Genomic DNA, 14827 nt, shown 5'->3' with positions numbered 1-14827 from the left:
CTTGAGCCGAAGGCAGATGTGTAACCGACTGAGCCACTGAGGCACCCCCCGAGAATCTACACTTTTAAAAGACACCATTCCTCTCCCCATAGCTGATTCCCAGCATTCAGTGCCTTGTCCTAACAGGTGCAGACACCAGGCTCCTGCTGACAGTGACCAGATGGGGCCACCCCGTGTGGCCTCTTTCACCCACTTTGGTCCCCCCCCATCTGCTATGCCAGGCATGTGAGCTGCTTTCCTCTCCATGCCCTCCACCTGGGCAGTCTCCCCCCACTCCAGTACCTTGTACCAGGTAGTCCGTGGTCTCTTGCTCCACCTCGGAGCTGAGCTGCCGGGTTTTCTGAAGATACTTCAGGACAAAGATGTTGGGTGCAAAGTGGATCATGTTTTGCTCTCCACAGCCAAAGGGCAGCCGCAGGAGGTTGCTGAGGTGGTTCAGGGTAGGCCCCATGACGTCTCCTGGTGGGAGGAAAAGAGAGCTGGGCTGTGGGCTGGCCTCCACTGGTGCCCTGGCTGTCCTAGGGATAGCTTCCCCAGGGTGGCCTATGGCCTAACACTGGCCACCCACCCTCTGACTGCCAGCGCTGCCCTTTGGGACCAGACTGTGACCCGTGCCCACTTAGCCCAACGGGTGCCCTGGCTTTGGCAGCCACCTGCTGGAACTCTCCTACACACCTCCCTCTATGTTCTTTTAGTCTCAACTCTGTGTTCTTTCTCTACCTCCTCATGAGCTGAATGTTCATTTATTTTCTTTTTTTTTTTTTAAGATTTATTATTCATTCATGAGAGACACAGAGAGAGAGAGGCAGAGACACAGAGACATAGGCAGAGGGGAAGCAGGCTCCCTGTGGGCAGCCCGATGTGGGACTCAACTCTAGGACCCCGGGATCACACCCAGGGCCAAAGGTAGATGCTCAACCGCTGAGCCAGCCAGGGTGTCATTGAACAAGGTTCTTTGTGGCTTTTTTAAAGATTTTTTTTTATTTATGAGAGAGAGAGGGAGGGAGGGAGGGAGGGAGGGAGGAAGGGAGGGAGAAGGAGAAGCAGTCTCCATGCAGGGAGCCCAATGTGGGACTGGATCCCGGGTCTCCAGGATCAGGCCCTGGGCTGAAGGCGGCACTAAACCACTGAGCCACCTGGGCTGCCCTCTTTGTGGCTTTTAAATCAAGTGCATTTAAAGCTATACATTTCCAGGTACAACTTTGGTTGCATCCCACAAATGGTGACAGGTCAATCCAGCCATTGTGGTTCCATTTTAATTTTTTTTTTCAAACTTCCAGTAGGAAATGTGATTTTTCTCTTCAATCATGAGTGTTTAGATTTTTTTTTAATTTTCTTTTTAAGATTTTACTTATTTGTTCATGAGAGACACAGAGAGAGGCAGAGACATAGGCAGAGGGAGAAGCAGGCTCCCCATGGGGAGCCTGATGCGGGACTTGATCCCAGGACCCCAGGATCACACCGAGCCAAAGGCAGATGCTCAACCACTGAGCCACCCAGGCATTCCTTTTTTTAAGTTTCTGTACATTTTGTGACATTGTTGATGTACTTTTAAGTTCTTTTTTTTACATTTCTCCCATGCTTTCCTCTCTTCGGCACTTTGTCTTCCTCTTCTTGGCCTCTCTGCACCACACATGGCTGACAGGCCCTCCAGAACTCCTGCTGTTCTGTGATCACACCTCCCTTCCTCCCCTGGCTTTTCCTCCTGCCCCACTGAGGCTGCCACTGCTCCTGCAGTCACCATCCATGGCAGGGCCTGCCTACTTTCTCATCACCCTCCTCTGAGCTTCTCAGCTTCTTCTTTACCTTTCATCCCCCTGTGCCAAAGGTACTGGCATACAGGTCCCAGTCTTTACCCCCTCTCCATCCCGGCCCATCTGCTTGCTCCCTTGTGCTACTACACAGACCACTTGCCCGTACAGTCATCTCTGACTTGATCTTCTGCCTCAGAAATAATAAACTTCCACATCCTCTGATATGGCCCCAACCACCAACCTGTCTGGGCTCCAGGGCTTCTGTCCTCTGATGTTAGAGAGCCCTGAGCCCCCACATTCAGGTTTGTCTGCCCCTCCTGGCCTCTTGCCTTCTCTCTACACTTCCAACACCCAACACCATGTCGAGCACACGGTCCCCACTTTCCACTCCTGTATCTGGGCAGGATACAGGAGACAACCCACACCCTATAGACCCCCAATCACAGCCACTTACTCCTGCTCAGCAGATGCTCTAGGTATCTGTCCCTCTCACCAGGACCCCCACCTCCCACCCTGCAGCTGGCTGACTTCACCTAGATATTCAGCCTTCTGGCACATCACCCCACGCTCACTGCCTTCATGGAATTCACCACCTGCCCTTTGGGGTTTCTTCACACAGGGCTTGGACAGGCTGGGTCTGGACCCATCTTCTTGGGCACACTGAGAACACCTCAAAGACGGTTGGGGCCATCTCCGGGTCTGCCTCAACATGGAGAAAGCACCAGAAGCTGCTTGTTGGGTGAGTGGGTATGGGGTTGGAAGCCCCAGAGCTACAGATCCCCTGTAGAGGCCAATGTGAAACCAAGCCTGGAGTGGACACCCTGCCCCTTGGCCTGAGTCTTCACCCCCCTTCTCCCCCGGCCAGGGTACAAGGTAGACGCACCTATGACGGAGGCCACTGCCCGCTCAGACCCAGGGATGGCGCTGTGCGGGACTCCCAGGGTGAAGGCCTCACTGTAGCTCTCGTCCACCTCCACCTTCTTCCAGATGCGGAACTCACCCATGGAGCCCCAGCCAGTGGAGAAGCCGATGAATCGGACCTCTGGTGGCCTGGGGAGGGTCCAGGCCATGATGACAGACTCATTGGAAGGCTCTGGACCATGGCCAACCTGAAAAAAGAGGCCAAGGCTGCTGGATGCTGGAAGGAAGCACACAGTGGTACTCAGGCAGCAGTGACGCTGGCTAGGGGGTCACAGAGAAACTAAAGGTGACCTCATCCACTAGACACACAAGTGTTGCATCTACAGATTCCAAAGTCATCGGACTCCCTGGAATCTCTGGGCCTTTGCACATGCTATTCACTCTGCCTGGAACGTCCTCCACTCCCCCAGTTGCCTGGTGAACTCCTATTCATGTTTAAAAACCCAGTTTGGCTATGTCCCTCCTCTAGAAAGCTATGTTTGCTGCTCCTTCTCTATGTCCCCTTTGCCTGGCCCATGAAGTACCCCAGCCCCCATTTCACCTGCTTATATGCTCTTTCCTTCTCCATGACTACCCACTATCCCTCAGCTCCCAGATCCCTGGGGGCTTCCTCCAACACAGCTCTCACTTTTTAATTTTTTTTCGTAAGTGGCTCCAGGCAGACTGTGAGCAACCTGAGGTGCTGCCCTGTGTTTATCCTCCCTCCTCCCTGACCCTGTCAGAGCCAGACACAGAGCAGGAAGCAGCAAATGCCATGGAGCATGAGGTTCCCATGCCCAACCCCAGTCAGCCCAGCCATGCCTGGATGAACCCGCCATGCCAGCTGATCCAGAATGTTCTGAATTCATCCCAGGAGAGGATCTTGGCCGTGTGTGTGCTGGCCACAGGGTCGCCCATCTTGCTGGTGGAGATCCAGGACCTGGTGTTCTGGTGGCCCCCCAGGACAATCTCTATCATGCCTGCCGTGTCCTGGGGCCCGGCGGACAAAGCCACTCGAGCATCATTGTGGGCTCTCACAGCCACATCAAAACGGGTGAGACACAGTGGCCGCTGCACATACTGGAACTCATACTTGTTGGGTGTGGAGATGTGGACTCTCTCTGGATGGAGGGAAGGAGAGAGGGTGTTGAGGGGGTACCTGGAGGCATCCTGCCTCTCCCTGCCTGTGCCTGGAGCTTAGAATCAGGACCACGGGGGGCCAGTCCCACTGTGGTTCCTCATGCAGCTGCATGAGGAATAGCAAACGGAGCTGGCTTAATGAAGTTTTGCCAACAGGGCACAAAAGATGAAATGCTCACAGGAATAAATCCTACAAAAGATGTGGAAAGATCTGTATACTGGAGACTGCAAAATGCTGTTGAAACTAATTAAGACTCAAATCAGTGGCAAGATAGACAGTGTCCGTGGATCAGAAGACAATACTACACATACGTTAATTATTTCCCAAACTGATGTATAAATTCATTGCAATCTCAATCAAAACCCAGCAGGGTCTTTGGGGGAAATTACAAAGCTGATTCCACAATTTATATAGAAACATCAAGAATCTAGAAGAGCCAAAGCAACTTTGATAAAGAACCAAGTTAAAGGACTCACACCTCTGATGCCGAGACTTAATCAAGTGCTCAACAGAACAGAGTAGGGAGTCCAGAAATGGACCCACACGTGTATGAACAACTGATTCATTCAACTTTGATTCAAGCAACAAAGGTGTGAAGGCAATTCAATAGCGAAAATCGTTTCCAGAAGTGGTGCTGGAACAAATAGTTAACCCAGAAGCAGAAAAGGGAACTCCGATCCACATCTTACATGGTCTCCAAATATCAACTTGAAATGGATCATAGCTACTTTTAAGTTTCTAATACCACAAACTTTGAGGAGAGAACGTAGGATTTGGGAAAGATTTCTTAGATATAACAAAAGCATAATCCATAAAAGGAAAGATTAATCGACTGGACCACACTGACATGAGAAACTTCTGCTCTTACAAAGACACTATTAAGAGAAAGAAATAACAAGCCACACCCTGGGAGAAATATCTTTGTGAAGCATTTATCTGGTAAAAGACTTGTATTCAGACTTTTATAAAAACTTCCAAAACTCAACTTAAAATAAATGTTAAAAGATTTGAACAGCCACTTCACCCCCCAAAAAATATACCAGTAGTAAACAGGCACGTGAAAAGATGCTTGAATGATGGAAATGCACGTTAAAAACACAATGAGATACCATCAGACACTTATTAGAAGGGCTAAAATTAATCAGACTGACAACCCCAAATGTGGGGTGAGGAGAAGGAAATGATTCCCACCCCCGTGCTGGTGGGAATGCAAAATGGTACTATTACTTTGGAAAATAGTGTGACCATTTCTTAAAAGGTTGAATGCATACCTACTGTATGATTTAGCCATTCCACTCATAGGTAGTGACTCAAGAGAAAAGAAAGTTTATCACCATACAAAGACTTGTTCATGAATATTCATAGCAGCTTTATTGGAAATAGCCCCAAACTGGAAATAATTCAAATTATCCATCAACAGGTCAATGAATAAAAAAAGTGCATTGCATCCATTCAATGGAGTCCCACTCAGCCTTAAAATGATTGAATTATTGGTACACACAACATGGATGCATCTCAAAATTCTTATGCTGAGTGACAGATACCAGATAAAAAGAGTACATTTAATATGATTCCATTTATATAGAAGTCTAGAAAGTGCAAAGTAACCTACAGCGACAGAAGGCAGGTCAGTAGTTCCCTAGTGACAAGGGTAGACTGGGTGAATGATTACAAGGGAGCATGACTTTGGGGGTTAATGGAGATCCTCATGATCTTAGTTGTGATGGTTTCATGGATATACACATATGCCAACACTTACCAAACTGTACACTTAAAATACGTTTGATTTCTTGTATATCAATTATACCTCCATAAACATGTTAAAGATATTACCGACTTTACCTTGAATACAAATATATATTCAGCCTAATGTAAATTATATTGTAAAAAATAGAAGCAACCTATGTGTCCAACAATACTTCAAAACATTCCATAATGGTCAAATTATGGAGCAGACATTTGATAGAACATATTGAAGATGTTTTGAAATGTTTGTAAAGACTACAAAAACAAGGAAAAGTGCTCAGGATGTGTGAAATGAGCAGAGCAGAATGCAAATTTTATATAGTTCATGAGTTAAAACTATGTTAAAACAAACAACAATCAAAAAAAATTAAAAATAAATAAATAAATAAATTTTAAAAATTAAAAATAAAAACAAACAACAATCAATCCTATGAAACCAAATAAAACAAAATGTCAGAAGAGGTCATCTATGGATGCAAACCAGAGGAGGTATTTTTCCTTCTTTCTATTTCTATCTTTCTAAGTTCCCTGTAATAGTTAGGTATTGCTTTTTGTTTTCCCAATTTTTGTATTGTTGTAAAATACACATAATGTAAAATTGGCCTTCTTAACCATTTTTAAGTGTACAGTTCAGTGGTATCAAATACAATCATATTGTGCAAACATCATCGCTGCCCGCCTCCAGAACTCTTTTCACCTTGCAACACTGAAACTCTGTCCCCATTAAACACCAAGTCACCAACCTCTCCCCACAGACCCTGGCTCCCACCATTCTACTTCCTGTCTCTGATTTTGACTTCTCTAAGTACCTCATACGACTGCAATCTTACAATATTTGTACACATGTACCACTTTTTTTAGGGGGAGAGGGGCAAAGGGAGGGAGTGAATCCTAAGCAGGCTACACACCTCTTTGTGGGCCTCAAACTCACAACCCTGAGATCATGACCTGAACCAAAATCTGTAGTCAGACCCACACACGTATCACTTTTAAAAGTGATTTTACTTTAAAATTTACTGAGATAATTGCAGATTCACAGACAACTGTTAAGAAACAATATGGAAAGATCTGTGTCCTCTTTTTTAAGATTTTATTTAACAGAGAGAGAGAGATAGCGCACCAGAGAGCACATGCAAAGGGAGTAGCAGAGGGAGAGGGAGAAGCAGGCTCCCCTCTGAGTAGAGAGCTGGATGCGGGGCTGGATCCCAGGATCCTGGGATCATGACCCGAGCGAAGGCAGACGCTTAACCAACCGAGCTGCCCAGGCACCCAAACTGTGTCCTCTCGACTCAATATCCCCCAGTGGTATCTCGCAAAATTCTACTACAGGATCACAATTGGGATATTGACATTGATACAAACCATTAAACTTATTCATATTTCCCCAATTTTATTTGGACAGGATCCCTTTTATTGCCCTTTATCACCATATCCACACCCTTCTTTGCCATCCCAGCAATGAGTAATATGATTTTCATTTCTAAAATTTTGTCATTTCAAAAATACCATAAATGGAGTCATTTATGGACCCTTTTGGGATCAAGTTTTTTTTTTTCACTCAATTCCCTTCATCCAAGTTGCTGCAAATATCAATAGTTTATTCCTTTTTACCAGTGAATAGCATCCCAAAGTACAAATGTACCATGATTTGTATAACCATTCATCCACTGAAGGACACCTAGACTGTTTCCAGTTTGGGGCTATTACAAATAAAGCTCATATGAACGTTTGTGTGAATATAAATCTTCATTTCTCTGGGATAAATGCCTAGTAGTGCAATTTCTGGGTGCTAAGCTTGGAGCATGTGTAGCTTTTTAAGAAACTACCAGCAGTGGCCATACCATTTTATAATTCCCACCAGCAAATGTATGAGTGATCCCTTTATTCCACATCCTGGTCATCTTTTATTGTGGTAACTTTTTTTTTTTTTAATTTTAGTCTTCCTGGTAAGTGTGCATTGATAACTCATGGTGCTTTATTGTGCACTTTGCTAATGGTTAATTATGAACACCTTTTCATATACTTATTTGCCATGTGCATCTCCTTTGGTGAACTGTTTATTTCTTTTTCCTGCTTTCTTTTTAAGTTATCTCTACCCCCAACGTGGGGCTCAAACTCACAACCCTGAAATTGAGTTGCATGCTCCACCAACTGAGCCAACCAGGTGTCAGGTGTCCCTCCTTTCTCCCACTTTCTAATTGGGTTGTTTTATTTATTGTTGAATTTTGAGAGCTCTTTATATATTCTAGGTGCTAGTCCTCTGTTAGATCTGGGTCTGGAAAGATTTTCTCCCAGGCTGGAGCTTGTATTTCTTCCTCTTAACAGCATCTTTTGCAAAGCAGCTTTTTATCTTTTAAGTAGACTCCATGCCCTGTGGAGCCCAATTTGGGCTTGAATTCATGACCCTGAGATCATGACCTGAGCTGAGATCAAGAGTCAGACACCCAACTGAGCCACCCAGGTGCCCCTTGCAAAGTAGTTTTTAATTTTGATGAGGTCCACTCATCAGTTTCCTTTTATGGGTCGTGCTTTTTAATATCATGTCTAAAAACTCTTCACTTAGCCTAGATCCCAAAGATTTTCTCCCAATTTTTTTCTAAAAGTTTTATAGTTTTACATGTAAGTTCACAATCCATTTGAGTTAATTCTTGTATAAAATGGGATCTTTAGGTCAAAGTTCATGCTTTTGCCAATAGATGTCCAATTACTCCAGCACTGTTTGTGGAAAAGGCTCTCCTTCTTTCATTGAATTGCTTTTGCACTTCTGTCAAAAATCATTTGAGCATATATGTACCGTATTGCTATTTATTACAAAAAAAGGGGAAACATGTCAAGAGGAAACCTGTGTCTAGAGTGGTCCATGTGGGTCATGGGACAAGTTGTGCTGAATGCCTTGGCAGTGGCAACCCCCAGGGACTCCTTTGCTCTGCCACCTGCCAAAGCCTGCTGGAAGACTGCCCAGTGCCAGGCTAGGCCTGAGCTCCAAGCCAGATGGCTCCTCTGGCACGGCCTAGACAGGGAGAGGGTGGACCCTCCCACCAGCAGCCCAGGGTCATGTTCCACCTAGCATTTCCCTCACCCCGCCAAGGCAGAGGCATGGAAGGGTGCTTCTCCGGCCATTCTGTCCACTGGGCACTCTGTTCTCATTTCCCTTTCACGGATCATGTACATGTATAATGTCAATTTCAGGGGACTGGGGCAGATCCCAAATCCCACACCTTTTGGAACTCGCTTTAATTTCCTATTTTCTCTATAGGCCCAGGATTCTGGGTCAGTCTTGCTTTCCCTGATGTGACTCTAAGAGCTCCCTTCCCTGGATCCTGGCCTTCTCACCCCAGGGCCCCAAGGACAGCCCTATTCGCACCCACAGACTCTTCTCATTGGTGTCTCCAGTCTACATTCGTGGGCTGCAGGGCAGACCCCCGGCCCACATTCTGGCTCACAATTGTCACCAGCCTAGACATCTCAATTCTCTGCTGCTGCGTCTTCTGAGCCCAGGAAGGGCAGGCATCCACTTTGCAGTGGGAGAGCTACAACAGTGTGGGAGTAAGGGCCCACGTCCTCAGCAGGGCAGGTGCAGGGACTCACCATTGGGACAGAAGAAAACACTGTAGGTGTACGCACGGGGGGCTCCTTCCGGCTGCAACAGAGAGATGGGGAGAACTGAGTGTCGCAGGGGTGGTCAGCACAGGGCAGTGGCCACCTTTCTATGGCAGTGGCTCTGGGTCTAGACCCTGCAGGGCAATGCCAACATCACAGGGACACAGAGAAGGACCAGGCTGCCTACTTCCCAGGCCAAGGTGGGGAAACTGAGGTTCATTCCCCTTCTCCAGACTCTGGTCAAACCCACTCACCAACTGCTCCTAGCCTTGTCATGCTTGCCACAGTCCCCACCTCTGTCCTCCTGGTGTAGGAGGTAGCCGGGGAGCCAGGCAGGGTGACACTGGCTCCCCCTCCATCCCATAGAGCACACACAATGGGAAATAACTGTCACCCGCTTTCCGTAAGCCTCTTGGGAATGTGTTACTGTCATCTGCAGTCTCCTCCCCAGCAGATGGCATGCAATGTCCACCAAATAACTGATCCAGCAAACAAACCATGTACCCGGAGCTCCCTGGTGTGGTGGAGGAGGAAAAGGGTGCTGCCGCTTTATCAAGACACACATCTGCCACCTCCTGTCTGAGAAATCCCTTTTTCCAATTCACCCTTCAGGTTTTTTTCCATTGACATCTTGGGTCCTCTGCTGTCTAAATGTCACCTCCTGCCCCCAGGACAGCTTGCACGAAGCTGTGCTGGCAGATGCTGCAGGCAGAGCAGACTGCTGAGTGCTGAGCAGTGGGAATGGGAGGAACAGCCCAGGCACAGCGGCCCCTGAGAATTCCTCTCTGTGTGGGACACCTGGGTGACTCAGCAGTTGAGTGTCTGCCTTTGGCCCAGGGCGTGATCCCAGGGGTCCTGGGATTGAGTCCCACATCAGGCTCCCTGCATGGAGCCTGCTTCTCCCTCTGCCTGTGTCTCTGCCTCTGTTTGTCTCTCATGAATAGATAAATAAAATTTTTAGGGGATCCCTGGGTGGCTCAGCAGTTAACCACCTGCCTTTGGCCCAGGGTGTGACCCTGGAGTCCCGGGATCGAGTCCTACATCGGGCTCCCTGCATGGAGCCTGCTTCTCCCTCTGCCTGTGTCTCTGCCTCTGCCTCTCTCTCTCTCTCTCTCATGAATAAATAAATAAAATCTTTTAAAAAACATCTTAAAAAAAAAAAAGAAAGAATCCTTCTCTGTGCATTGAGAAATTCCTTCCGCAGATGGAGGCGGCAAGAGCTCTAGGCCTGCCAGTCAGCCTGGATGCTCCGCACGGCGTGCCGTCTCCTCTGGCTACAGGAGGGTGGGCAGTGGGCCAGGGAGCGTGCTCGGGCTGAACAAGAGGCTGCCAGGGGTCTCTGGGTTTCCCGTTGAGGCCATCCCATCCTGCCAGCTCACGGAGACTTCATTCCTCATCAGATGACACGCCTGTCCCAGAGGAATCTATCACGTCACATCAACAACCCTGTGCCAATGACTCGTCCACCCCTGGGAGTACTGCCCAGTGCGTGCGTGACTCCGGGCGCTGATGGAAATCATTCGTGCTCAGCACTGCCAGGACCACAGCCAGGACGGAGGGCAGCTGTTTGCAGCTGGGCCACTGGGGAGGGGCGCACACTCGGGATGCTGTGAGGAGTTTCATCGGCGCCACTGGGGCAGCGTGAGTTTCTCAGCAGGGCTCTGGGCTCCGAGGTGTTCGAGCAGCGCCCATAAAGATAGGGCATCACTGCCACTGCGTGCCCAGGACTGCAAGGCATCGTGTACATTCTCTCTGGCCCTCCCACACTATGGAGGCAACTGTGAGCACCCCTGATGTATGGAGCGGCATTGGACTATCTGAGACACTAAGTGGCAGATCCTAGATTCCCAGCCGGGGGGCAGGGAGCTGGGGTGTCAATAAGACGCCAACACCTGGGCCCCTGTGGTCTAGGCGCTGTGTCCTCTCTGCCTGGGCATCCTAATGACAAGCCTCCAAATACCAGGTCCCAATCCCTACAACTGCCTGTGACAAATAGGAAGTCGGAGGTGGAGGCGCACCGCCCTCCAAGATGGTCAGCGTGGGGGGCAGAGGACACTTCCCTGCAGCCCTTGTCAGTCCCAGGCTGCTTTACCACATGTCACTCTGCACCACAGGGGGGCTGGATGCTGCAGTCCCCTAGTGAGGAAATGCAGAGACCCCTCACCTGCCCCAGGACTGAGAGCAGGACCCATGGGAGCTGCCCCAGCCCTGGGCAGAGACCACATACTCCAGCCAGCACTCCCCCCTCTACTCCCTGCCCAAGCCCAGGGTTGATGGAATCGGGCCCTGGCCAAGTGTCCTTGGTGAGGACACGGGCTTACCTCAACCATCACACTGCGCCTGATGTGATCCCTCCCGGTGGGGACCCTCCGGTCAGCGAAGCTCTCCTCCGCGTGTTTGACGGACTGCCCATCCCTGCAGCAGCTTGTTTCTCCGTAAGCTAGGGCTTTGGCTGCAGAGATTTGAGAGCTCAGGTGCTTGCTGTCAGAACAGGCTCCCACCCAGCAGGGAGCCGGACCGTCCCTCCCCCTCATCCCACGTGGTGTGTGTGCAGGTGTGCCACACGTGTTGTGCAAGCATGTGGGCACGCATATGTGTGCTATGCTGGTGTGGCCCCTAAGCTCAGCATCCTCGAGGTGAAGCTTCGGGCCTCGCCCCCAGGGACCACCCTGCCCTACCTCCTGATGTCCTGCCTCCCCAGCTGCCCTCCTGACCTCATCTACTGCCTTGCCCACCCCGCACCTGTGCCTGGCTTCAGCACGCGGACCTGGTGGTGGCCCAGAGGGTGGGGGGATGCCTGAGGCAGCAGGGGCCTCACCTGTGACATTGCTGATGCCCAGGTCACTGAAGGAGAGAACCACCCAGGCAGGCTCCGTCTCCCCAGAGGCCACGCACATCTTCTTGGTCAGATGGCGTTTGCCTGGGTGCCCGACAAACCGGATGCCCTTGGGAACAGAGATCTTCACGTACACCTGCAGAGGGTGGGACGCTGCTCGTGGTGCCCGGGATGTGTGCGCCCTCCCAGCACATCACACCGCCCACAGCATCAGCTCTCTCCAAAAGCCATGCTCGTCTCGGAAGGCCCCCTTTCCGTTTCCAATCAGAACCAACTATTCACCATTGTCTTGCTGGGAGGCCCCTCTTCACTTCAACCCCCGACACCCCACAGAGCCAGCTTCCCCTCAGGACCAAGGCTGACTCAAGGGCAGCTTCTCCTGCCACGTCCACCCACGGCACCAGATGGGAGGGACTGCTCCACCTTTCCAGGCCCTACAAAGCACTTCTTCTGAGGTCCATGGTGTCACAACACAGTTCTGTGTGTGTGCGCGTGTGTGCCATGCATGCACGCATCTCTGTGGGCATACCTATGTGTATGTGTGAGTGTGGCATATGCACACACATGTGCATGCATATAACCATGCACAATGTTTGAGCGCATGCATGTGCATGTGTGTCTCTACGTGCACGTGCAGTTATACCTTCCAATCTAGAACAGGCTGTTTGGTCCACATCCATTTGTCCAATCAGCATATATGAAGCACCTAGTGGGTGCAGGTGCCTACGAGGAGCTAAAGTAATGAAGCCAAAGAGAACGCGAGTGACCCCAGGCCACAGGGGATCAACATGCATAAGTCCCACACGCATGCATGTGTGATGGGGAGGAAAGGAGATGAGAAAAATCTAGCAGCAAGTGGGATGGAGCGTCTGAATCCTACCAAAGGACAAGCCCAGCTGGACCAGAGGGTGAACAGCTGGTGCAGGATGCGTCAGGAGCCCCCACATCCCTCTGAGTCAGCGTTCTCCCAAAGAAGAAAGAAAAAACTCAAGAGCCAAGGTCCTGGGTAGAAGGACCGGCTGTCCGTGTTGGGGGATGTAGATGGGTCTGATTCCCTGGTGCCCTGGGGATGCGCAACAAACCAGCCACCAGTGTTGGAGCTAAAATGGGCACCTGAGGGTCTTGCCTGCCAATTCTTCGAGGACCCTCCCCTTGTGTGTGTGGGGGGGAACCATCCTATAGATCAGGGATCAGCCTGCACTTATTCCAGATTTTTAAGACTGGGGTCCTATTCCCCTGGCTATACTCTATATTAAAAAATATGACAGAGGGATCCCTGGGTGGCGCCGTGGTTTGGCGCCTGCCTTTGGCCCAGGGCGTGATCCTGAAGACCCGGGATCGAATCCCACGTCGGGCTCCTGGTGCATGGAGCCTGCTTCTCCCTCTGCCTGTGTCTCTGCCTCTCTCTCTCTCTGTGTGTGACTATCATAAATAAATAAAAATTTTTAAAAAATGACACAGAATGGACCATGCAGGCACCAGGCTCTAGGGCTGCGTGCTCTGAACCTACTCCACATTGGCCCCTGCCTTGGTTTCCACCACAGCAGCTCTCACCCAAATGAATGCACGAGGCTCTGACCTTCTCCCCTCTGCTTTCCCCAGAAGACCATAAAGCCCAGCCAGATTGTGTGTTGGGCAGTTCCCGGGACAGGCTAAGCTGCCTCCTGCCTCTGTTGCTTGTGTATGCTGTTCCCTCTTCCTGGGATGCCCTTCCAGGCCCTGGTGCCTGACTCAAACGTTGCCTGGAGATTCTCAAGGTCAAGGGAGCTGCCCCTTCCCAGGGCTTGCCTGGCTCCCTGTGAATACCCAGTTCTAGCATAGCTCTGCCCCAAACTCCCTGTGAGACCTTGGACATGTAACAATGCATCTCTGAGCTTCCTATCTCTCTGGGAACGATCCCATTCACAGCTCTTCCTCCCCGGCCCACGCAGGTGCTTGGTATCGATGCAGGCAAAATCCCGAGGCCAGCACTGGCCACGGAGGTTAGAGGTGTCAGCGCTCCCAAGGTCACGCACAGGTTGACCCCATGCCCTGGGCCCTGGGGTCCTCTGAGGTCTACACAAGGCCCAGCACACACTGAGCACTTGGGCAATTGGTTCTGAGTGACAGTGAATGCGAATCACCAGCGTTTTACATCTAGGGGCTCCTTTCTGGTGACCTCTTGATATTTCATTCCTATTTTGGAATCTGTACTGGCTGCATCTTTTTTCCAGTTGAAATTTTCCATTAACTAAAGGCTGAAGGGACAAGAAGCTCCTCGGTGACAGTACACGAATATGTGGCTCTTCTATAAAGTCAAAGAAACACCAGCAGGAAAGTCAAATGTAAACACCAGCGTCGAGCTCATCCTGTGCCAGCCAGACAGCAGCACGAGAGGCCCTTTACTAACCTTCAGGCCGTCACATGCCATCGCGTGCAACATGCTTTTGGGCAGATGTAATCATTCAGGGGACGCATAGCATTTGCAAAGGGCAAAAAAGGAGTAAAGCATCTCAGGTAAAGCTCAAGGTCACCTTCAGCCCGGCTCAGAATGCTTGCTGTCCCCGGCTCCAGGCCAGGCCCAGAAGTGATCACAGACCACAGCCATCCCCGTGGACACTCATGAGGGGCCCTCACACCTACTCTTTCCCTCCTGCCCCAGAGAAGCCAGTGGGGGTGACCGGGGCCAGGTTGAGCTCTCACGCTGAGTTTACAGATAGGGAAACTGAGGCAAAATAAGGCTGTAAATAGAAATGCCAAGCGGAAGTCCAGTCTTCTGGGGGCAGCGAAGTGTGAATGTCCTGAACCCTCAGCAGCCTTGGGCACCCCACAAGTTGCAAAATCCAATTTCTCTCTAGCCAAATGTCCTCA

General features: G+C 50.1%; 1 protein-coding gene across 9 annotated transcripts in view; it reads right to left on the bottom strand.

Moving 5' to 3' along the window:
• The window catches only part of CPAMD8 (C3 and PZP like alpha-2-macroglobulin domain containing 8), a 76025-nt gene that overhangs the window by 22533 nt on the left and 38665 nt on the right, over positions 1-14827 (bottom strand). For all 9 annotated transcript variants that reach the window (XR_013358057.1, XR_013358058.1, XM_077859504.1 and 6 more), the window contains 6 exons: positions 11960-12113; positions 11463-11593; positions 9130-9181; positions 3477-3775; positions 2638-2863; positions 283-459 (listed from right to left, as the gene is read on the bottom strand). Coding sequence is in view for 7 of the 9 variants with exons in the window: in XM_077859504.1 (XP_077715630.1) it covers positions 283-459; positions 2638-2863; positions 3477-3775; positions 9130-9181; positions 11463-11593; positions 11960-12113 (1039 nt within the window). In the remaining 2 variants the exon portion in view is untranslated. The remainder of the gene's footprint in view (positions 1-282; positions 460-2637; positions 2864-3476; positions 3776-9129; positions 9182-11462; positions 11594-11959; positions 12114-14827) is intronic.

The sequence above is a fragment of the Canis aureus genome, chromosome 19 (assembly GCF_053574225.1).
Source record: "Canis aureus isolate CA01 chromosome 19, VMU_Caureus_v.1.0, whole genome shotgun sequence".
Classification (NCBI taxonomy): domain Eukaryota; kingdom Metazoa; phylum Chordata; class Mammalia; order Carnivora; family Canidae; genus Canis; species Canis aureus.
This window is presented reverse-complemented; position numbering and strand designations above follow the sequence as displayed.